The sequence below is a fragment of the Callithrix jacchus genome, chromosome 8 (genome assembly GCF_049354715.1).
Source record: "Callithrix jacchus isolate 240 chromosome 8, calJac240_pri, whole genome shotgun sequence".
Classification (NCBI taxonomy): domain Eukaryota; kingdom Metazoa; phylum Chordata; class Mammalia; order Primates; family Cebidae; genus Callithrix; species Callithrix jacchus.
Genome location: NC_133509.1, coordinates 22,415,850 through 22,438,006, shown reverse-complemented (window position 1 = coordinate 22,438,006; position 22,157 = coordinate 22,415,850). Strand labels below are relative to the sequence as shown.

The following is a 22,157-nucleotide window of genomic DNA, read 5'->3' as shown; positions in this document are numbered from 1 at the left end:
GAGTAGCTGGGACTACAGGCGTGCACCACCATGCCCAGCTAATTTTTCTATTTTTAGTAGAGATGGGGTTTCACCTTGTTGACCAGGATGTTCTCCATCTCTTGACCTCGAGATCTACCCGCCTCGGCCTCCCAAAGTGCTGGGATTATAGGCATGAGCCACCGCGCCTGGCCTATTTGTACTTTTATACTAAATTCCTAGAAATGGAATTGCCAGTTCAAAGAGTAACAAAAGAATCTGACACAAACTGCCAAATCACTCTCAAATAAGATTACCTCAGTTTATACTCCCAGTACGAGCCATACCTTTTTAAGGTCACTAACAAGTGAGGTTGAAGGCCTCTCCAGACCAGCTATATGTTGAAGTAGAAAGACATCCACTATATATTAAATAAAAGGAGTAAACAGCAGAACAGTATGTGCTGTACGATCCAAATTGTACCCCAAAAAAGTGGAAACGCCAGCCGCAGTGGCTCACACCTGTAATCCTAGCACTCTGGGAGGCCAAGGCAGGCAGATTACTTGAGTCCAGGAGTTCTAGACCATCCTGGGCAACATCGTGAAATGCTCTCTCTAAAAAATATACAAAAATTAGTCAGGTATGGTGGCGTGCACGTGTAGTCCCAACTACTTAGGAGACTGAGGTGGGAGGATTGCTTGAGCCCAGGAGGTGAAGGTTGCAGTGAGCCAAGATCATGCCATGGCATTCCAGCCTGTGCAAGAGTGTGACACTGTCCAAAAAACAAAAAAGTGAATTTAGATAGTTATATAGGTTGATACAGATAAAAAAAACTAGATGCCCAAGAAATTCATCAGTGGGAGAAAATCTGAGGGGTGAGAGAGAAAAACTGATTTTAAAGTATAGCCAGGCACAGTGGCTCACACCTGTAATTCCAGCACTTTGGGAGGCCGAGGTGGGCAGATCACTTGAAACCAGGAGTTCAAGACCAGCCTGGCCAACATGGCAAAACCCCATCTCTATTAAAAATATAAAAATTAGGCTGGGCACGGTGGCTCACGCTGGTAATCCCAGCACTTTGGGAGGCAGAGGTGGGCGGGATCATGAGGTCAGGAGTTCGAGACAAGCCTCACCAACGTGGTGAAACCCCGTCTCTACTAAAAATACAAAAAAAATTAGCCAGGCATGGTAGTGGGCGCCTGTAATCCCAGCTACTCAGGAGGCTAAGGCAGGAGAATCACTTGAACCCGGGAGGCGGAGGTTGCAGTGAGCCGAGAGTGCACCAATGCACTCCAGCATGGGCAACAGAGTGAGACTCTTATCTCAAAAAAAAAAAAAACAAAAATTAGCTGGACGTAGTGGCATGCACCTGTAATCTCAGCTACTTGAGAGGCTGAGACATAAGAATCACTTGAACCTGGGAGGCAGACGTTGTAATGAGCCAAGATCGTGCCACTGCACTCCAGTCCAGGCAACAGAGCAAGACTCCATCTCAAAAAATAAAATAAGGCCGGGTGCAGTGGCTCATGCCCATAATTCCAGCTACTTGAGAGGCTGAGGCAGGAGAATCGCTTCAACCCAGTAGGCGGAGGCTGCAATGAGCTGAGATCAACCACTGCACTCCAACCTGGGCAACAGACAGAGATCCTGTCTTAAAAAATAAAGTAAAATAAAATAGGCCAGACACCGTGGCTCACGCCTGTAATCCCAGCACTTTGGGAGGCCGAGAGGGGCAGATCACCTGAAGTCAGGAGTTCGAGACCAGCCTGGCCAACACGATGAAACCCCACCTCTACTAAAAATACAAAAAATTAGCCAGGCGTGGCAGTGGGCACCTGTAATCCCAACTGCTTGGGAGGCTGAAGCAGGACAATCGCTTGAATCTGGGAGGTGGAGGCTGCAGTGAACTGAGATCATACCACTGCCCTCTAGCCTGGGAGGTAAGAGCAAAACTCAGTCCCAAAAATATAAAAATAAAATAAAATAATTTTTAAAAACCAGAGTGATATATAACTTTTGTAATAAAAATGGGCAAAAACAAATTCTTCACTTCTACAAAACAGAGTTAACAGATGAATGATCAGTGTTTGTCAGGACACAGAACAACAGAAATATGCAATGCTTGGGGGAATTTAAAGTAGTATACCTTCTAAAAACAATTTGGCATTACTCGCTAAAGATGCATATACTCTGTGCCCCAGCAATCCTTTTCATAGGTACTTGAGAAACTCCTCTATGTCCTCAAACCTGCTGACTGGTTTGCAACAGGGTAAGGAGTTTGCACCACAATGTAAACCAACTATGGCTGACCCTTGAATAACATGGGTTTTTGTTTTCTTTTTAAAGAGATGGGGTCTTACACTGTTGTCCAGTCTGAAGTACAGTGGCTTGATCATAGCTCACTGCAGCCTTGACTTCTTGGGCTTGAGCAATCCTCTCACCTCGGTCTCCCAGGTAGTTAGGACTATAGACGCACACCACTATGCCTGGCTAGTTTTTTGTTTTTTTCTAGTTAATTAATTAATTAGCTAATTCTTTCTTTCTTTTTTTTTTTCAGACAAGTTCACACTCTGTCACCCATGTTGGGGTGTGGTAGCCTATTCACTGCAGCCTCCCAAGAAGCTAGGAACACAAGTGTGCACCACTATGTCCTGCTAATCTTTGTTTATTTTTAGGAAACAGAGGGTCTTGCTATGTTGCCCAGGCTAGTCTATAACTCCTGGGCTCAGACAATCCTCATGCTTCCAACTTCCTCAAGTGATGGGATTATGGGTGCAAGCCACTGCACCCAGCAACAACACAAGTTCACTTATATGTGGATTTTCTCCCACCTCTGCCACCCCTGAGATGGCCAGACTAACCCTTCATCTTTCTTCTCCCTCCTCCTCAGCCTACTCAACGTGAAGACAAGGATAAAGATCTTTATGATGATCTACTTCCACTTAATGAATAGTAGATATATTTTCTCTTACTTATGATTTTCTCAATATTTTCTTTCCTCTAGATTACTTTAAGAATACAGTATATGACAAATATACAAAAGACATGCTAACCAACCATTTATGTTATCAGTAAAGCTTCTGGTCAACAATAGGCTATTTGTATTTAAATTTTGGGGGAGTCAAAAATTATAAATGGGCTGGATGCAGTGGCTCAGACTTGTAATCCCAGCTCTTTGGGAGGCTGACAGGGGAGGATAACTTGGGGCCAAGAATTTAGGACCAGCCTGGGCAATAAAGCAAGACCTCATCTATACAAAAATCTTAAAAATGAGCCAGACATGATGGTGGGCACCTGTAGTCCCAGCTACTAGGGAGGCTGGGGCACAGGAGGACTGCTTGAGCCTAAGAGTTTGAAGCTGCAGTGAGCCATGATCATACCACTGCATCCCACCAGAGGCCACAGAACAAGACCCTATGTCTTAGAAAAAAGAAAGAAAAAAAATTATACATGCATTTTTGACTGCATGGGGTTGGGGGTGGGGGGTCAGCGCATCAATCCTCACACTATCCAAGAGTCAGCCGTATTTCTCTATAATGATGTTGAATTCAGCTGCCTTTTATTTTACTTTTTTAAATTAAAATTACTTTTTGCTACCCATCACTGGTTTTTAAAAAATAAATAGCAAAACTGTCTTAATAAGTGTGATGATTTAAATTCTGGTACAAGCTTTTTTATTTTGTCAAGAATTGCCACTGAGAGCACTAAGAGGACATCAGAATATTCATGGCAGCACCTTTGTAAAAACAAAAACCTGGAAACAGCCCAATAGTCCAACAGTAGAACTGACAAATAAATTGAGTATATGCATCTAATTCATACCAGAGTAAAAATGGTGTTATCACAGCTATCTATAAAAATATGGAGTTTACGGCTGGGCGCGGTGGCTCATGCCTGTAATCCCAGCACTTTGGGAGGCCAAGGCGGGTGGATCATAAGGTCAAGAGATCAAGACCATCCTGGTCAACATGGTGAAACCCCGTCTCTACTAAAAATACAAAAAATTAGCTGGGCATGGTGGCAGGTGCCTGTGATCCCAGCTACTCAGGAGGCTGAGGCAGGAGAACTGCCTGAACCCAGGAGGCAGAGGTTGCGGTGAGCTGAGATCGCGCCATTGCACTCCAGCCTGGGTAACAAGAGCGAAACTCCAACTCAAAAAAAAAAAAAAAAATGGAGTTTAAAAAATAAGGTGCATCAAAGAAGAAAATGTTTCCATATATATGAAAGTTGAAAAATACCAAAACTAAACAATTATGTTAGAGATCTTTTTTTTTTAAGTAAATAAAGTCAAGGGAATGATAAACACAAAGTTTAGATTAGTGGCTAACTCTGAAGGGAGGGAAAAGAAGGGATCAGAGGGGGATACACAGAGAACTTCAAAGGCCATGACATTCTTTTTCCATAAACTTGTATGGTGAGTACACAAGTTGTATTTTTACCTTACACATACTCCACAATTTTTTAATATCTAATTCAGTATTTAAAAATGTTTTCTAATTGTCTAAAATTATTCCTCCTCCCTCATTCTAGTCCCTTGGTTGGCTCCAGTTTACCTGGTAGCTGGGTGTTACAGAGTACTGAATTCCTGTGGCTGACTGCATGGTCTCTGACACTGCTTCATACACAGGAGGAGCGGGGGCAAGCACCCGGTGCTGATGAGGAAAAGCCTCTGTGCTGCCAGGGATCCGACGCTGCTGGGCTGCATACACCGGTGACTCCTGGTCATCCAAACGCCGCTTCATTCTGCGCTCATGCTCAGGGATGCACTACAAAATCTGCAGAAACGAAAAGCAATAGCATGCAAGTCAATTCTCACTCCAATATGATGGACGCAACTTAGGAGTCACCCAAGTTTAGTAGAAGCTTGATTTCCAGAACTGATAATCCATTTCATCTTAGTGATGAAGTTTAAGTGCATGTGTGCATACACATCCCCCAACACATTGTGAACAAGTTATAACTGAAAAAGACAAACATTTAAATAACACAGTTTTAATTAATTTGGTACTGTGAAGTTGAAAAATAGACTCCAATTTAAAATATAAACACAACCTTTTTTCCCTTTATTCTCTAATTTTCTCCTCAAATGCTATCATTCCTAATATTTATTACATATCCACATGCTGCAAAAATATTCAAGTGTTTCTTCTTAAATCCTCTCAGGACCTACTATTATAATTGTGGTCTAATTTAAAATTTGTTTCAACAATTAAAATGGTATCATGGAAAGAACACTATGCCAAGAATAGGAAGACAAAGATTCTAGACTTGCCAATTTAAGAAGCTATGTACATTTCAACAAGTTCCTCATTCTATGTGAATTTCAGTTTCTCCAACTATAAAATAAGAAAGTTAGAACAGATCACTCCTAAGTTTTCTTCTGTTTCTAATAGTTATAAGACGAAATTCTCTTAGCTTAATAATACTTCTGTGGGAGGCAATTTCCTTCCTGCAGGACACAAAAAGTCTACTAACATTTGGCCTAGGAATCTACTCGGGTCTTAAGAGCTTTTCCACATCAGTATCACTAACCCAAGCATAACACACCATCAGTGAGAAAGAATGCTCCAGCCATCCAATGAAAAAAGACCGCATCACTTTTCCAGTCCCAAAAAATCTCTTAAATAAGACACCACTGCTGTGGAAAGAAGAAAAAATTACAGTAATAATGGGAGATTTGGCAAGCCACGCCCTCATCTGAAGTAAGGCTCTTTTTGTAAGCCAAAAAAATATATATATATATATTTACCTAATTTATAAGTCTACCCAACATCTCTTCTTCATCCCCTGGGAGCACATAAGCCCTGAAGTAAAAGTAGTCTTTACAAGGACTCTCCATGGCTGTTTCACCTTTTCTTTGTCTTCACTGAAGTCCTCAATCTGCCTGCCACTCTAATCCTCAGCCCTGAAATCCTGTCTCAGGTTTTTCTCACATTTCACACACCTAGGTGGGACCCTGACACAGCAGCACAACTGATTAATTTGCAAACTGGCCACTTTTATCTTTTTGTAAACTGGAGCCACAAGTATGCTCTCTCTGTGGCCTGTAACTTCAGACTGAGTCTCTCAGCTTTGTGTGTGATAATCTGTGGAACTCAATTAAATGGAGTTGAAAACATTTCTGACAGCTGCTGAGAAGAAATAATTTAAAATGTCTTAGCTAGTTATGCTTTCCTAGGTTTTTCTAGTATGAAATAGCATGTTTAGCTTAGTATTACAAAATCTTTTAACATATTAAGAGGTTGAGAATATGGATTTATGCATGCTGTTTGATATCTGAAGAGCCACTGATCAACTACGAACACTAAACCTCAACCTGTTTTGGGAAGAGGAACTAGGTCTAATCAACAGATAGAGGCCGGGCGCGGTGGCTCAAGCCTGTAATCCCAGCACTCTGGGAGGCCGAGGCGGGTGGATCACGAGGTCAAGAGATGGAGACCATCCTGGTCAACTTGGTGAAACCCGTCTCTACTAAAAATACAAAAAATTAGCTGGGCATGGTGGCGTGTGCCTGTAATCCCAGCTACTCAGGAGGCTGAGGCAGGAGAATTGCCTGAACCCAGGAGGTAGAGGTTGTGGTGAGCCAAGATCGTGCCATTGTACTCCAGCCTGGGTAACAAGAGCGAAACTCAGTCTCAAAAAAAAAGCAGATAGAGTAAAACCTTTTTGGCTATTTTTTATATGCGTTCATGACCTATGTGGTTTGACGCAGTGGCTCATACCTGTAATCCTAGCACTTTGGAAGGCCAAGGCGGGCAGATCACCTAAGGTCGAGAGTTCGAGACCAGCCTGGCCAACATGGTGAAACCCAGTCTCTACTAAAAATACAAAAATTTAAAAAAGAAAAAAAGAAAAGAAAATACAAAAATTAGCTGGGCTTGGTGGTGCACACCTGTAATTCCAGCTACTTAGGAGACTGAGGCAGGAGAATTGCTTGAACCCAGGAGGCAGAGGTTGCAGTGAGTGGAAGTCTCGCCTTTGCACTCCAGCCTGGATGACCGAGACTCTGTCTCCAAAAAAAAAAAAAAAAGGAACAAACAATTATAGAAATGTTACGATAGACCATCACTAGATTAAAAAAAAAAACAAAAACTTTATAGGCTGCTCACAGTGGCTCACATCTGTAATCCCAGCGCTTTGGGAGGCTGATGCAATGATCACCTGAGGTCAGGAGTTCGGGACCAGCCTGGCCAACATGATAAAACCTCATTTCTACTAAAAATACAAAATTAGCCAGGCATGATGACACATGCCTGTAATCTAAGTCACTTGGTAGACTGAGGCAGGAGAATCACTTGAACCTGGGAAGCAGAGGTTGCAGTGAGCCGAGATTGTGCCACTGTACTCCAGGCTAGACAACAGAGCAAGACTCTGTCTCAAAAAAAAAAAAAAAAACTTTATAAATAATAAGCCAAAATCAGATGTGAAGAGCACAGTATGACTACAGAAAAAAAACACGAAAGTACCTTTCAAGAAGGGGATTCTATTGGATGGGAGAATGTTTGAGGGCAAAAAATAAAAACAAAAAAGAACTGGATTTGACTCCAAACTCTGACAGGAAGCTTTCTAATTTTGGCCCTGTTTTCAAACAGTCTATAAGGAAAAAGAAGATTGTAGTGAGGTCATCATAGATTAGGTATTACATTACTATGGTTTATTCTGATATTATACCCTATCTTTTGGCTGTAAAAACATCATTTCTTTTAAAGTGATTGTGACTTCATATGGTACTTAACTTCATCCACCTCCAGAGTTTGCTTTCCATACCATCTCTACAACACTGGAGAGGCTGAACTTTCTCTGAACTATACTTTAAACCTTTAACAATTACCACTCATAATTCTAATTCCCTTTTTTTTTTTTTTGAGACAGTCTCGCCCTGTCGTCCAAGCTGGAGAGTAGTGGTGTGATCTCGTCTCACTGCAACCTTCACCTCCCGGGTACAAGTGATTCTCCTACCTCAGCCTCCCAAGTAGCTGGGATTACAGGTGCCGGCCACCCACACCTGGCTAATTTTTTGTATCTTTAGTAGAGATGAGGTTTCATCATGTTGGCCAGGCTGGTCTTGAACTCCTGACCTTGTGATCTACCTGCCTTGGCCTCCCAAAGTGCTGGGATTACAGGCACAAGCCACTGTGCTCAGCCCCACAGATCTATTCTTAACTCTCAAATAAATTGCTTCCCCTCTAATCATACCCCCTTATTTCAGGTCCTCATCATCCTTCACAACAACCCTATAGGTGAGATGTTCTCTAATTTATGAATGAGGAAACTGAAACACAAAGATTAAGTAAACTGCCCCAAGGTTGGCTGCCCAAGTAGTAAAAGGTCAAGCTAGGATATGAATCCAGGAAATCGGTCTCCAGAGTCTGGACTGTTAACTACTTCCCTACCTTAGCTCTCACAGAAGAGAAGAAATTAAGGAAGAATCCCTTTACTTATTTAAGGCACACATGCAGAGAGCTAGATCAGCTTTCTTTAACCTTTCACACACTTAGCTAACCCATCATTCTTCAGCCTAAACCTAAGAAAGCAGGAACACTTTAGCAACATTCAGTCACTAAATCAGCGAAATGTTCAGTGAGCAGATATGAAGATGGTAGATAATTTCAGCCCTTGCCCTCTAAAAGTGTAAGAACTAGTTGGGAAAACATATATAGTCTCACTAGTAATAAAAAATATGTAAAGTAGACCAGGTGCAGTGTAATCCCAGCACTTTGGGAGGCCAAGGTGGGCAAGTCACTTGAGGTCAGGAGTTTGAGACCAGACTGGCCAACATGGTAAAACCCTGCCTCTACTAAAAATACAAAAATTAGCCGGGTGTAGTGGCAGGCACCTGTAATCCCAGCTACTCAGGAGGCTGAGGCAGGAGAATCGCTTGAACCTGGGAGGCAGAGGTTACAGTGAGCCAAGATCACACCACTGCACTCCAGCCTGGGCAACAGAGCAAGACTCAGTCTCAAAAAAAAAAAATTTACTCCAAAGGAATTGGCAGAAAAAAACCCACAATGATAGCGTGGGTAAGGATACAGGGAAACACTGATGGAGGAGGTTTTAATTGGTACAGCCTATATAGTTGGCAACTTGTAGATATTTATTAACATTTATTTATTTTTTTGAGACAAAGTATAGCTCCGTCACCCAGGCTGGAGTGCAGTGGCATGATCTCGGCTCACTACAACCTCTGCCTCTCGGGTTCAAACAATTCTCCCACCTCAGCCTCCTGAATAGCTGGGATTACAGGTCTGCGCCACCATGCCCGACTAATTTTTGTATTTTTAGTAGAGATGGGGTTTCACCATGTTGGCCAGGCTGGTCTCAAACTCCTGACCTCAGGTGATCCACCTGCCTCAGCCTCCCAAAGTGCATGAGCCACTGCGCCCGGCCTTATTAAAATTTTTAATGTGCATACCCATTCCATGCATATTATGGAAAAGTACGTAAGAATCAGAAATATCAAGGTTCATCCATAAGTACAAGGAATGAACTCTAGAACATGCTAGATTTTGACATACTAAAGCCAGCAATTCCACTTTCAGGCCTCTATCCTACACATCTGCCAAGAAAATTTATTGCAGCGACATATAAAAATCTAAATGTCTATCAATAGCTAAATAAACCTGATCATCCACATTATAGGAAACTATGTAGGAATAATCAGAAAGATCAAGGTTTATCCGCAATTACAAGGAATGAACTCTAATACATACTGAATGAAAACAGCAAGCTATAGAATACATATAACATGATCTCATGTATACATACACGCACACACACACACACACACACACACAAACACAATGTACTAAAGATCTGTGCATTTCATTGTACGTAAAATTTGCATCAAAAGAAAAATATGGCTGGGCACGGTGGCTCACACCTGTAATCCCAACACTTTGGGAAGCTGAGGCTTAAGGATGGCTTGAGCCGAGGAGCTCGAGACCAGCCTGGACAACAATGGGGGGATCCTGTCTCTACCAAAAAAAAAAAAAAAAATTTAGTCGGGAATGGTGGTGCACATCTATGTACTAGTTACTCCAGGGATTGATGTGGAAGAATCGTTTGATCCCAGAAAGTTGAGGTTGCAAGGCTGCAGTGAGCTGTGATACATCACTGTACCCCAGCATCGGCAACAGAGTGAGACTCTGTCTGAAAAAAAAAGAAAAAGCATGCTACCCAGGCACAGTGGCTCACAAAGTGCTTGTAATCCCAGCACTTTGAGAGGCTGATCTCTTGAGCTCAGAAGTTCAAGACTAGCCTGGGCAACATATTGAGACTCCATCTGCAAAAAATACAAAATTAGCCAGGCATGGTGGCATGAACCTGTGCTCCCAGCTACTTAGGAGGCTGAGTGGAAGATTCAGATGAGCCCAGGAGACAGAAGATGAGGTGAGCTGAGATCTTGCCACTGAACTCCAGCCTGGGTGATAGAGTGAAACCCTTTCTCCAAAAAGAAAATAAAAATGCTATAAACAATATTAAACTCTAGATATGATAAACATGATCAAGTGATTAGATGAAGTATACTAATGTCTACAATTTATTTTGAAATTCAAAAATTAGATTCACTGATGGAGGGATGGACAGATGGACAGACATATGTTAAACCAAGTAGCAGAAAAATGATAATGGTAAAATCCAGGTAGTGTGCATATAGGTGTTCATTACATTTACTAAAAATCAACTTTGTTGTGTATTTGGAAATTGTCTTAATAAAGTCTTGGGGAAAAAAATCCACAGGTACTGAGGGTTAGGAAAAAAAACTTGGGAGGAAAAGCCAACAATACAAATCAGCTCGAGTAGAAAAAAGTAAATACTATAAATTGGGAAAAGGGTACAGACATGTACACTTGAGAAGACTCTATAAAGGTAAACATTCAGCTACATCTTGAAAATTAGAGATGAATTAGAACATGGGGTATAGAACGTGAAATTAAAATATTATAGTAAGTTTAGACTTACAGGCAATAGCTATTTACAATTTTTGCCAAGTCATTCATCCCACGAATAACTACCAAGTACGTACCACATGCCTGGCTCTGTGCTGTTAGAGGTCCAGCACTGAGCAGAGACTTCCTCCCTGACAACAGCCAAGTCTTCCAAATATGACTGCTATCAGTTGATGTCCTCCTCACAACAATCCTGTCAGATAGGCAGTACCAAAACCCTCCTGTTTTTTTGTTTTTTGTTTGTTTTGGTTGTTGCAATAGCATATCACTATGTCCACCAGACTGGACTGCAGCGGTGCCATCACAGGTCACTGCATCCCAACCTCCTGATCTCCTCCCATCTCAGCCTCCCGAGTAGCTGGGACATAGGCACATGCCACTGCATCTGGCTAACTTTTGTATTTGCCCAGGCTGGTCTCAAACTCCTGGCCTCAAATAATCCTCCTGTCTTGGCTCCCAAAGTGCTGAGATTATAGGCCTGAGCCAGAACCCTCCTCTTTTGAGGGAAACTGATTCTCAAATGACTTGTTCAAGGTTACATGCCTAGCTAAAGGAACGAGGTTGAATTATTTCTCCTTGGACTATATGACCAATCCAAAGTAGAAACACTGGACAGACCATAAAACCACACTTGCAGAGGGATACAGTGTAATTCTAGAATATAAAGTATTTGAAAGCCAAACGATGGAATCACAAAGTCAGACACTAAAGTACTGTCAAGTCCTGCTTCAGCCACTATGGTTGATCTCCAACTGTTTCAAATTTGGAGCTTACTGTATTATCAGAACTCTGATCTATGAAGACATTATGAAAAGAAAAAAAAAGGACTTTGATGGATATAAACTATGGGGAGAAGACAAAAGTGAACAAATAATGGCAGCAGAACATTTAAAAGGAGGGCATGGTGGCTTGTGCCTGTAATCCCAGCACTTTGGGTGACTGAAGTAGAAGGATTGTGTGAGGCCAGGAGGTGGAGGCTAGGTGAATGAAGACTGCGCCACTGCACTCTAGCCTGGGTGACAGAGGGAGAACACGCACCCCCCCCAACACAGGTCCTAAAAGTCACCTGGCCATGTGTTATAATAAAAGGTGCACGGTGGCTCACGCCTATAATCCTAGCACTTTGGGAGGCCGAGGTGGGTGGATCACTTGAGGTCAGGAGTTCCAAACCAGCCTGGCCAACATGGAGAAAACCTGTCCCTATTAAAATACAAAAAAAAAAAAAAAAAAAATTAGTCTGGTGTGGTGGTGGGTGCCTCTAATCCCAGCTACTCAGGAGGATGAGACACGAGAATCACTTGAACTCAGGGTGCGGAGGTTGCAGTGAGCCGTTATTGTACCACTACACTCCAGCCTGGGCAACAGAGCAAGACTCCATCTCAAAAAAAAAAAAAAAAGGATGGTATGCTGGGTGTGGTGGCTCATATTTGTAATCCTAGCACTTTGGGAGGCCATGGTGGGAGGACTGCTTGAGGCCAGGAGTCTGAGATGAGCCTGAGCAACAAGTGAGACATCGTCTCTACAAAAAAGTTTTTTTTTTTTTGAGACGGAGTTTCACTCATTACCCAGGCTGGAGTGCAATGGCGCGATCTCGGCTCACCGCAACCTCCGCCTCCTGGTTCAAGCAATCCTCTTGCCTCAGCCTCCCGAGTAGCTGGGACTATAGGTGCATGCCACCATGCCCAGCTAATTTTTGTATTTTTAGTAGAGACGGGTTTCACCTTGTTGACCAGGATGGTCTCAATCTCTTGACCTCATGATCCACCTGCCTCGGCCTCCCAAAGTGCTGGGACTATAGGCATGAGCCACCACGCCTGGCCCTACAAAAAAGTTTTAAAATTACCCAGGCACAGTTGTGCTCACCTGTAGTCCTTGCTACTTAGGAGGCTGAGGTGGAAGGATCACTTGAGCCTGGGAGGTTGAGGCTACAGTGAGCTGTGTTTGTGCCACTGCACTCCAGCATGGGTGATGCAATTAACATTCTGTCTCAAAAAAAAGTCTATTCTGGTCAGTTTGCTTGAACGTATACTCTTAGAACAAAAAATAAAATAAATAAATGCATACTCTTTCTTTTTTTCTTATTTTTAAATGCATACTCTTAAAATAATGGAAAGTTTCTCTTCCAAAGCAAACTTCTATCAAAGTATTAAGTCAATGTAGCTTCAATCCAGCATAATTTTGAATAATAGTCTAATTCAAAATTTGTCCAAAAATCCACCTCTGGATTTAAATCTGCTAAGAAATAGAATCTAGTCCAGAATGAAAGGCACTTTATTTAAATTTCCTATATTGATTAGAATTATTGCTTGGCAAAATTAACAACTAGCTCTTCTCAAAAGACACCATTAGATCTAATACCCAAGCCTCCTTTGAACTCAGTTTTTACATTCTTCTAATGCAGGTCCTCAACTACGGGAGATTCTACCTCCCCAGGGAACATGTGGTAATGATGGAAGCCATTTTTGGTTGTCACAACTTGGGAAGATGGAGTGCTGCTGACATCTTACAGGTAGAGGCAAAGGATGTTGTCAGACATCCTACAATGCACATGATGGTCCCCTCACAACAAATTATTTGGCCCAAAATGTCAAGTGTACCAAGGTTGAGAAACCTAAATCTAATGATAACCCCAACTGTCATGTATCTTTTGTGAGCTTTGGTGGGATTATCTTATGCTGTGGTGTGACAAATTATACACAGGTTGTCCAGGACAGTGATCTTGGAGACGGGAGTTTCGTTCTTGTCGCCCAGGCTGGAGTGCAATGGTACAATCTCGGCTCACTGCAACCTCTGCCTCCCAGATCAAGCGATTCTCCTTCCTCAGCCTCCCAAGTAAATGGAATTACAGGCATGCGCCACCACACCCAGCTAATTTTTGTATTTTTAGTAGAGATGGGGTTTCACTATGTTGGCCAGGCTGGTCTTGAACTCCTGACCTCAGGTGGTCCACCCGCCTTGGACTCCAAAAGTTTTGGGATTACAAGCGTGAGCCACCACACTTGGCCATCAATGCTTTTTTTATGGCATGATACACCTTTAACCCGTATTATACCAACATACATTGGCCATACCCTCTGACTTAAAGAATTTTTGGAACTCCTATCTTCTTCACACCTGGTCCCCTTTCATCCTTCTCTTGGTTTACTCTTTTAGGTTTGATCTATAAAACCCTGTCTCAAAATTTTAGAGCTGTTCTGATACCATAATGCTCACTAAATCTATAAAAATAAATGTATCATTATTACTTACCATTTTAATAAGCATGTAAGTAGCAATAAAATAAAATAAAATATTTTTGATACAGTCTCACTCTGTCACCCAGGCTGGAGTGCAGTGGTGTAATCTCAACTCATTGCAACCTCTGCCTCCAGGTTCAAGCGATTCTCATGCCTCAGCCTCCTACCAAGTAGCTGGAATTACAGGCACATGCCACTGCATCTGGCTCATTTGTGTATTTGTTTATTTTTATTTATTTTTTTGAGATGAAGTCTCAGTCTGTCACCCAGGCTGGAGTGCAGTGGCGCAATCATGGCTCACTGCAACCTTCGCTCCCGGGTCCAAGCAATTCTCCTGCCTCGGCCTCCCCAGTAGCTGGGAATACAGATGTGTGCTACCAGGGCTGGCTTATTTTTTGTATTATTAGTAGAGGCGGGGTTTCACTGTGTTAGGCAGGATGGTCTCAATCTCCTGACCACACGATACTCCCACCTCAGCCTCCTAAGTGCTGGGATTACAGGCGTGAGTCACCGTGCCCAGCCTAATTTTTCTATTTTTACAAAATTTAGAGAAGGGATTTTGCCATGTTGGCCAGGATGGTCTCAAACTCCTGATTTCAAGTGATCTTCCTGCCTTGGCCTCCCAAAGCGCTGGGATTACAGGCGCGAGTCACTGCACCCAGCCTTAAGCAGCAAATCTAAATTTTTATTCTATACTTTCCTGGTCGCTGGGAGATATATATAAATATCCAAAATGTGCAACATCCTTTAAAATGGAACCAACTACTCATCGAATGTCATGCACGAACCTGGAACACAGCCATTCTGTAATTTTTTTCTTTATTTTAAGAAATAAGGTCATCTGGGTGCAGTGGCTCACGCCTGTAATCCCATCACTTTGGCATACCAAGTTGGGCAACTCATGTGAGGTCAGGAGCTCAAGACCAGACTAGCCAACATGATGAAACTCCACCTCTATTAAAAACACACAAAAAATTAGCTGGGCAAGGTGGCGCACGCCTGTAATCCCAGCTACTCAGGAGGCTGAGGAATGAGAATTGCCCGAACCTGGGACCAGAGGTTTCAGTGAGCCGAGATCTCGCCACTGCACTCCAGCCGAGGAGCCAGACTCCGTCTCAAAAAAAAAAAAAAAATGGGGAGCAGGGACTAGGGAGAAGAAACAAGGTCTTGCTCTACTGCCTACGCTGGAGTACAGTGGCATGATCACAGCTCATGGCAGCCTGCTGGGCTCCAACAACCCTCCCACCTCAGCTTGCTAAGTAGCTGGCTAATTAAAAAACAAATTTTATTAGAGACAAGGTCTCCCTACATTGCATAGACCAGTCTTGAATTCCTGGCCTCAAGAGATCCTCCTGCCTCAGCCTCTCGAGTAGCTGGTACACACCACTATGCTTGGCTTCTACTCTATAAATTCTGATTCCGGGTCTCAGGTACAGTTCTAGTAAGCTTCTAGCTTATCACCTCCATGCATCATCAAATGCAATACTTTGAAAACTTAGTGCATAATTTTGTTGGAGAGAAGAGTCATCTGCTTTGCTCAAGAATTATAAGCATTCTTATTTTTAGACTAATAAATGCCAATTAGAACGAACAATCCAATTATTTTTTTCATTTTTACATAATTTTTCCTTCTAACTACCTTTATACAAATACCTAACTTTGGCAACTGTCCACTTACAAACTACATCAAATAAGATTTGGTGTACAAATATCCTAAAAGATAAAGAATGCTATCATACATCTTTTTGGCACAGTGCAGTGGTTTAGATTCTGTGTTTTTCTTTCATTTCTTAAAAATGAAAATGGTGTCTCACTATGTTGCCCAGACTGGTCTTGAACTTCTGGGCTCAAGTGGTCCCTCCCATCTCAGCCTCCCAAGCAGTTGGGATTACAGGTGTATGCCACTACACCCAGCCCAGTTCTGATTCTTATAAAAAGAAAATCACACTCTAGCTGGGTCCCTGTAGTTCCAGTTATTTGTTGCGGGTGGCGGTGGCTGAAGCAGAAGAACAGTTTGAGCTCAGGAATTTAAATCCAGCCTAGGTAACATACTGAGAGCCCAACTCTTTAAAAAAAAAAATTAGAGCCAGGCACAGTGACTCACACCTGTAATCCCAGCACTTTGGAAGGCCAAGGCAGGCATATCACCTGAGGTCAGGAGTTTGAATCCAGCCTGACCAACATGGAGAAACCCCGTTTCTATTAAAAATACAAAAAATTAGCTGCGCGTGGTGGCGAATGCCTGTAATCAATCCCAGCTACTCGGGAGGCTGGGGCAGGAGAATCACTTGAACCCAGGAGGCAGAGGTGGTGTTGAGCTGAGATTGTGCCATAGCATTCCAGCCTAGGCAATAGAGCAAGACTCAGTCTAAAAAAAATAAAATAAATAAATCACATTCTAAACTCATGTAGGGTACAGTAATCTGAATACTCATATATATTTTTTGGGGGGGTGAGGTGGGAGTGGAAACAGGATCTTGCTATGTTGTCCAGCCTGGTTTTGAAGTCCTGGGCTCAAGTGATCCTCCCTCTCAGCTTCCCAAGATGCTAGGATTACAGTAGGCGCACGCCACCATGCCTGGCTGGAAATGCATACTTTACAACTTGGTTTATACAACTTTACCATCATCCTAACAGTCTAGTGTACTACTGTCTCACTGCGTTCATATACTAGTTCCTCCAAACTGTCTTCTTTGGTCAGTTTTCTTCTCTTTGCCATTATAGGAGGAAAATAAATTATGGATTTTTAAATATGTCCAGTGAAAGCTTAAAAGTTGAAAAACAGTATAAAATTTTTTTTTTTTTTTTTTTTGAGACGGAGTTTCGCTCTTGTTACCCAGGCTGGAGTGCAATGGCGCGATCTCGGCTCACTGCAACCTCCGCCTCCTGGGTTCAGGCAATTCTCCTGCCTCAGCCTCCTGAGTAGCTGGGATTACAGGCACGCGCCACCATGCCCAGCTAATTTTTTGTATTTTTAGTAGAGACGGGGTTTCACCTTGTTGACCAGGATGGTCTCGATCTCTTGACCTCGTGATCCACCCGCCTCGGCCTCCCAAAGTGCTGGGATTACAGGCTTGAGCCACTGCGCCTGGCCGAAAAATAGTATAAAATTTATGTAATAAAAATTACCATATATTCCACCTAGATTCTTAATGTTAACATTATATAAAATGTTAACATTACATGTTATACAATGTTACATGTTTATGTAATGTTATTGTTTTATGTTTACATTATGTTATATGTTTACATAATGTTTACATTATGTAAAATGTTAACATTTTACATAATTTTTAAGATGGTATCTCCCAGCTGGGTGTGGTGGCTCACACCTATTATGGAGAAACCCCATCACTAGTAAAAAAATACAAAATTAGCTGGGTGTGGTGGTAGATGCCTGTAATCCCAGCTACTCAGGAGGCTGAGACAAGAGAATTGCTTGAACCTTGAACCCAGGAGGTGGAGGCTGCAGTGAGCCAATCGTGCCATTGTACTCCAGGGCAACAAGAGCAAAACACAGTCTCAAAAAAAAAAAAAAAAAAACACAAAACAACAAAAAATTAGCCGGTGTGGCGGCGCATGCCTGTAATCCCAGCTACTTAGGAAGCAGAGGCAGGAGAATTGCTTGAACCCAAAGAGGCGGAGGTTGTAGTGAGCCGAGATCATGCCACTGCACTCCAGCCTGGTTGACAAATCGAGACACTGTCTCAAAAAAAAAAAAAAGATGGTGTATCCCAACTTCTTTTATACTTTTTTTGAAAGATGCTATAAGCCAGACATGCTGGCTCATGCCTAGAATCCCAGCACTGTGAGAGGCCAAGGCAGGCAGATTGCTTGACCCCAGGAGTTCAAGACCAGCCAGTGCAACATGGCGAAACCTTCTCTCTACAAAAAAATACAAAAATTAACCAGGTATAGTCCCAGCTACTTAGGGGGCTGAGGTGGGAAGATTGCTTGAGTCTGGCAGGCAAAGGCTGCAGTGAACTGAGATTGCGCCACTGCACTCCAGCCTGGGTGACAGTGAGACTCAGTATCCAAAGAGGAAAAAAAAAAAAAGGTTGCCTTAAGTTTTGGGAAAAGCAGTAAGAAAATTAAACCGCTGTGGTGCACACCTATAGTCCCAGCTACCCAGGACGCTTAGGCAGGAAGATCACTTGAGCCCAGAAATTTAAGGCTGCAGTGAGGTTTGATCACACCACTGCCCTTTGGCTTGGGCAACAAGAGACACCCCCATCTCTAAAAACTGAAGTGTTTAAGACTAGTAATTTATTTCACTACTGCATCCCCTTTTAAGCAATTCCATCCTTCTCCCATTGGCCTACTTAGTCCTCTTTCACATATCTGGGAATTGCTGAATAATGACGAAATAATTCCTAGAAAGATGAAATGCCAAAATGTTTCAAGATACAGAAAAAGTAAGATCAGTAAAACTCCATACATTATTTACATGTACCAATGGTAATAGCTAAATGAGTTTATTCCTTTGGAAAAAAAATAAATTTTCAGGCCAGGCGCGGTGGCTCACACCTGTAATCCCAGCACTCTGGACAGCTGAGGCAGGAGAATCACAAGATCAGGAGTTCGAGACTAGCCTGGCCAACATGGTAAAACCCGTCTCTACTAAAAATACAAAAATTAGCCAGGGCACCTGTAATCCCAGCTACTTGGGTGGTTGAGGCAGAACTACTTGAACCCGGGAGGTATAGGTTGCAGTGAGCCGAGATGGTGCAAGTGCACTCCAGCCTGGGGACAGAGCAAGCCTCCATCTCAAAATAATAATAATAAAAAATTTTATCTTTGCTGTTTTGAAGACTTCCAATACATAAAGTCATGAAATATGTATCTCAGAAATAATTAGCACTGATTAAAAAGAAACTGTAAAACTGAGTCCAGACCAACTGCAGTGGCTCACACCTGTAATCCCAGCACTTTGGGAGGCCAAGGTAGGCAGACTGCTTGAGTCCAGGAGTTTGAGACCAATCTGGGCAATACAGAGTTCAATGACACTGATGTTACACAGACACTTCTTACTGCTGTAGGTAGAAAACGAACAGGAAATTACTTAGTTCTATCAAAAGGTATTAATTGTTATCTATGTTAATTTTCGGATTTGATCATATTATTGTGGTTTTAAAAAATGCACTTTGGGAATCTAGGTGAAGACTGTGGCAATTATTTGTATTTTTTTGCAACTCTCTTGAAAGTCTAAAATTATTTCCAAATAAAAAGTTTTTTAAAAATTAAGTATTAGGACAGGTGTGGTGGCTAACACCTGTAATCCCAGCACTTTGGGAGTCCAAGGCAGGTGGACTGCTTGAGTCCAGAAGTTTGAGACCAGCCTGGGCAACATGGTGTGTGACCCTGTCTCTATTTAATATAAGAAATTTGATTCTTTCAAAATATTTATAAAGCCAGGTGCAGTGGCTCATGCCTGTAATCCCAGCCCTTTCAGAGGCTGAGCCGGGTGGATTGCCTGAGATAAGGAGTTTGAGACCAGGCTTGCCAACCCGGTGAAACCCTGTCTCTACTAAAAATACAAAAAATTAGCCACGCATGGTGGTGGGTGCCTGTGATCGCAGCTACTTGGGAGGCTAAGAAAGCAAAATCACTTGAACCCGGGAGTCAGAAATTGCAGCGAGCCGAGATTGCGCCATTGTACTCCAGCCTGGTGACAGAGCGAGCCCCTGTCTCAAAAACAAAACAAAACAAACCCAAAAATTAGCCAGCTGTGGTGGTGGGTTCCTGTAATCCCAGCCACTTGGGAGACTGAGGCAGAAGAACCACTTAGAACCAGGGGGTGGTGGTTGCAGTGATCCGAGGTCGCACCACTGCACTCCAGCTTGGGCAACAGTGCGAGACTCCATCTCAAAAAAAAAGAAAAAAATATATTTATAAAAGATGGAAAAATGTAAGGCCAGGCACCGTGGCTCATGCCTGTAATCCCAGCACTTGGGGAGGCTGAGGCAGGCGGATCACCTGAGGTCCAGAGTTCAAGCCCAGCCTGACCAACACAGAGAAACCCCGTCTTTGCTAAAAATACAAAAAATTAGCCAGGCATGGTGGCACATGCCTGTAATCCTAGCTACTCGGGATGCTGAGGCAGAAGAATCGCTTGAACCTAGGAGGCAGAGGGTATGATGAGCCAACATCAAGCTATAGCACTCCAGCCTGGGCAACGAGAGCAAAACTCCATCTCAGGAAAAAAAAAAAAAAAGTAAATAAAATAAAAATTTTGGCTGGGCACGGTGGCTCAAGCCTGTAATCCCAGCACTTTGGGAGGCCGAGGAGGGTGGATCACGAGGTCAAGAGATCAAGACCATCCTGGTTAACATGTTGTCTCTACTAAAGATACAAAAAATTAGCAGGGCATGGTGGCGTGTGCCTATAATCCCAGCTACTCAGGAGGCTGAGGAAGAACTGCCTGAACCCAGGAGGCAGAGGTTACGGTGAGCCGAGATCATGCCTTTGCACTCCAGCCTGGGTTAACAAGAGCGAAACTCCGTCTCAAAAGAATAAAAAAATTTAAGTATTAATAGCAGGGGAGGGCTGAGCCCATAATCATAGCAGAGGGAGGATTACAGAGAGACATTGTAGGTGGGAGGACTGCTTGAAGCCAGGAGTTCAAGTCCAGCCTGAACAAAATGGTGAGACCTTGCTGCTCTCAAAAAAAAATTTAAAAACAAAAAATAGGCCTGGCGCGGTGGCTCACGCCTGTAATCCCAGCACTTTGGGAGGCCGAGGTGGGTGGATCACAAGGTCAAGAGATGAAGACCATCCTGGTCAACAAGGTGAAACCCCGTCTCTACTAAAAATACAAAAATTAGCTGGGCATGGTGGTGCGCGCCTCTAGTCCCAGGTACTTGGGAGACTGAGGCAGGAGAATTGCTTGAACCCAGAAGGCAGAGGTTGTTGCGGTGAGCCGAGATCATGCCATTGCACTCCAGTCTGGGTAACAACAGCGAAACTCCATCTCAAAAAAAAAAAAAGAAACATTGTAAGTAGGATACAGTGGCACATCCCTATGGTCTCAGATATTGGGGAGACTGAGGGGAGTAGATATCTATAGCCCAGGAGTTTGAGTCCAACCTGAACTAACATAACAAGACCTTGTCTCTAAAAGGAAAAAAAAAAATTTTTTTTTTTTTTGAGACAGAGTCTTGCTCTGTCACCAGGCTGGAAGGCAGTGACGCAATCTCGGCTCACTGCAACCTCTGCCTCCTGGGTTCAAGCGATTCTTCCGCCTCAGCCTCCCAAGTAGGTGGGACTACAGGCGCGTGCCACCATGCCTGGCTAATTTTTGTATTTTTAGTAAAGATGGGGTTTCATCATGGCCAGGATGGTCTCGATCTCTTGACATCGTGATCCACCTGCCTCATCTTCCCAAAGTGCTGGGATTACAGGTGTGAGCCACCACGCCCGGCCCAAAAGTTTTTTGTTTTTTTTTTTAATTAAAAAGGAGGCCAGAGGCTGGGCATGGTGGCTAACACCTGCAATTCCAGCAGTTTGGGAGACCAAGATGGGCATATCACTTGAGCCCAGAATTGAGACCAGCTTGGGCAACATGGTGAAACCCTGTCTCTGAAAAAAAAAATACGAAAATTAGCTGGGCATGCTGGCATGCACCTATAGCCCTAGCTACTAGAGAGGCTGGGGTCCACACTTGACTGAGTCCAGGAGGTGGAGGATGAAGTCAGCCATGATTGTGCCACTGCACTTAAGCCTGGGCAGCTAAACACCATGGCTCACCCCAGTAAATGCCAGCACTTTGGCACTTTGGGAGGCCGAGGCAGTCACAACACTTGAGATCAGGAGCTCAAGACCAGCCTGGCCAACACGGTGAAACTCCATCACTACTAAAAATACAAAAATTAAGCCAGACACAGTGGCTCACGCTTGCAATCCCAGCACTTTGGGAGGCCGAGGTGGGTGGATCACTTGAGGTCAGGAGTTCGAGACCAGCCCGGTCAACATAATGAAACCCTGTCTCTACAAAAAATACAAAAATTAGCTGGGT

At 43.1% G+C, this 22,157-nt stretch overlaps 1 protein-coding gene across 3 annotated transcripts in view; it reads right to left on the bottom strand.

The window, feature by feature from the left end:
* Positions 1-22,157, bottom strand: part of SIN3A (SIN3 transcription regulator family member A) — an 87,405-nt gene that overhangs the window by 54,036 nt on the left and 11,212 nt on the right. For all 3 annotated transcript variants that reach the window (XM_078333724.1, XM_009005282.5, XM_035261796.3), the window contains exon 2: positions 4,512-4,733. In XM_078333724.1, coding sequence (XP_078189850.1) covers positions 4,512-4,700 — 189 coding nt within the window. In that variant the 5' untranslated portion in view covers positions 4,701-4,733. The remainder of the gene's footprint in view (positions 1-4,511; positions 4,734-22,157) is intronic.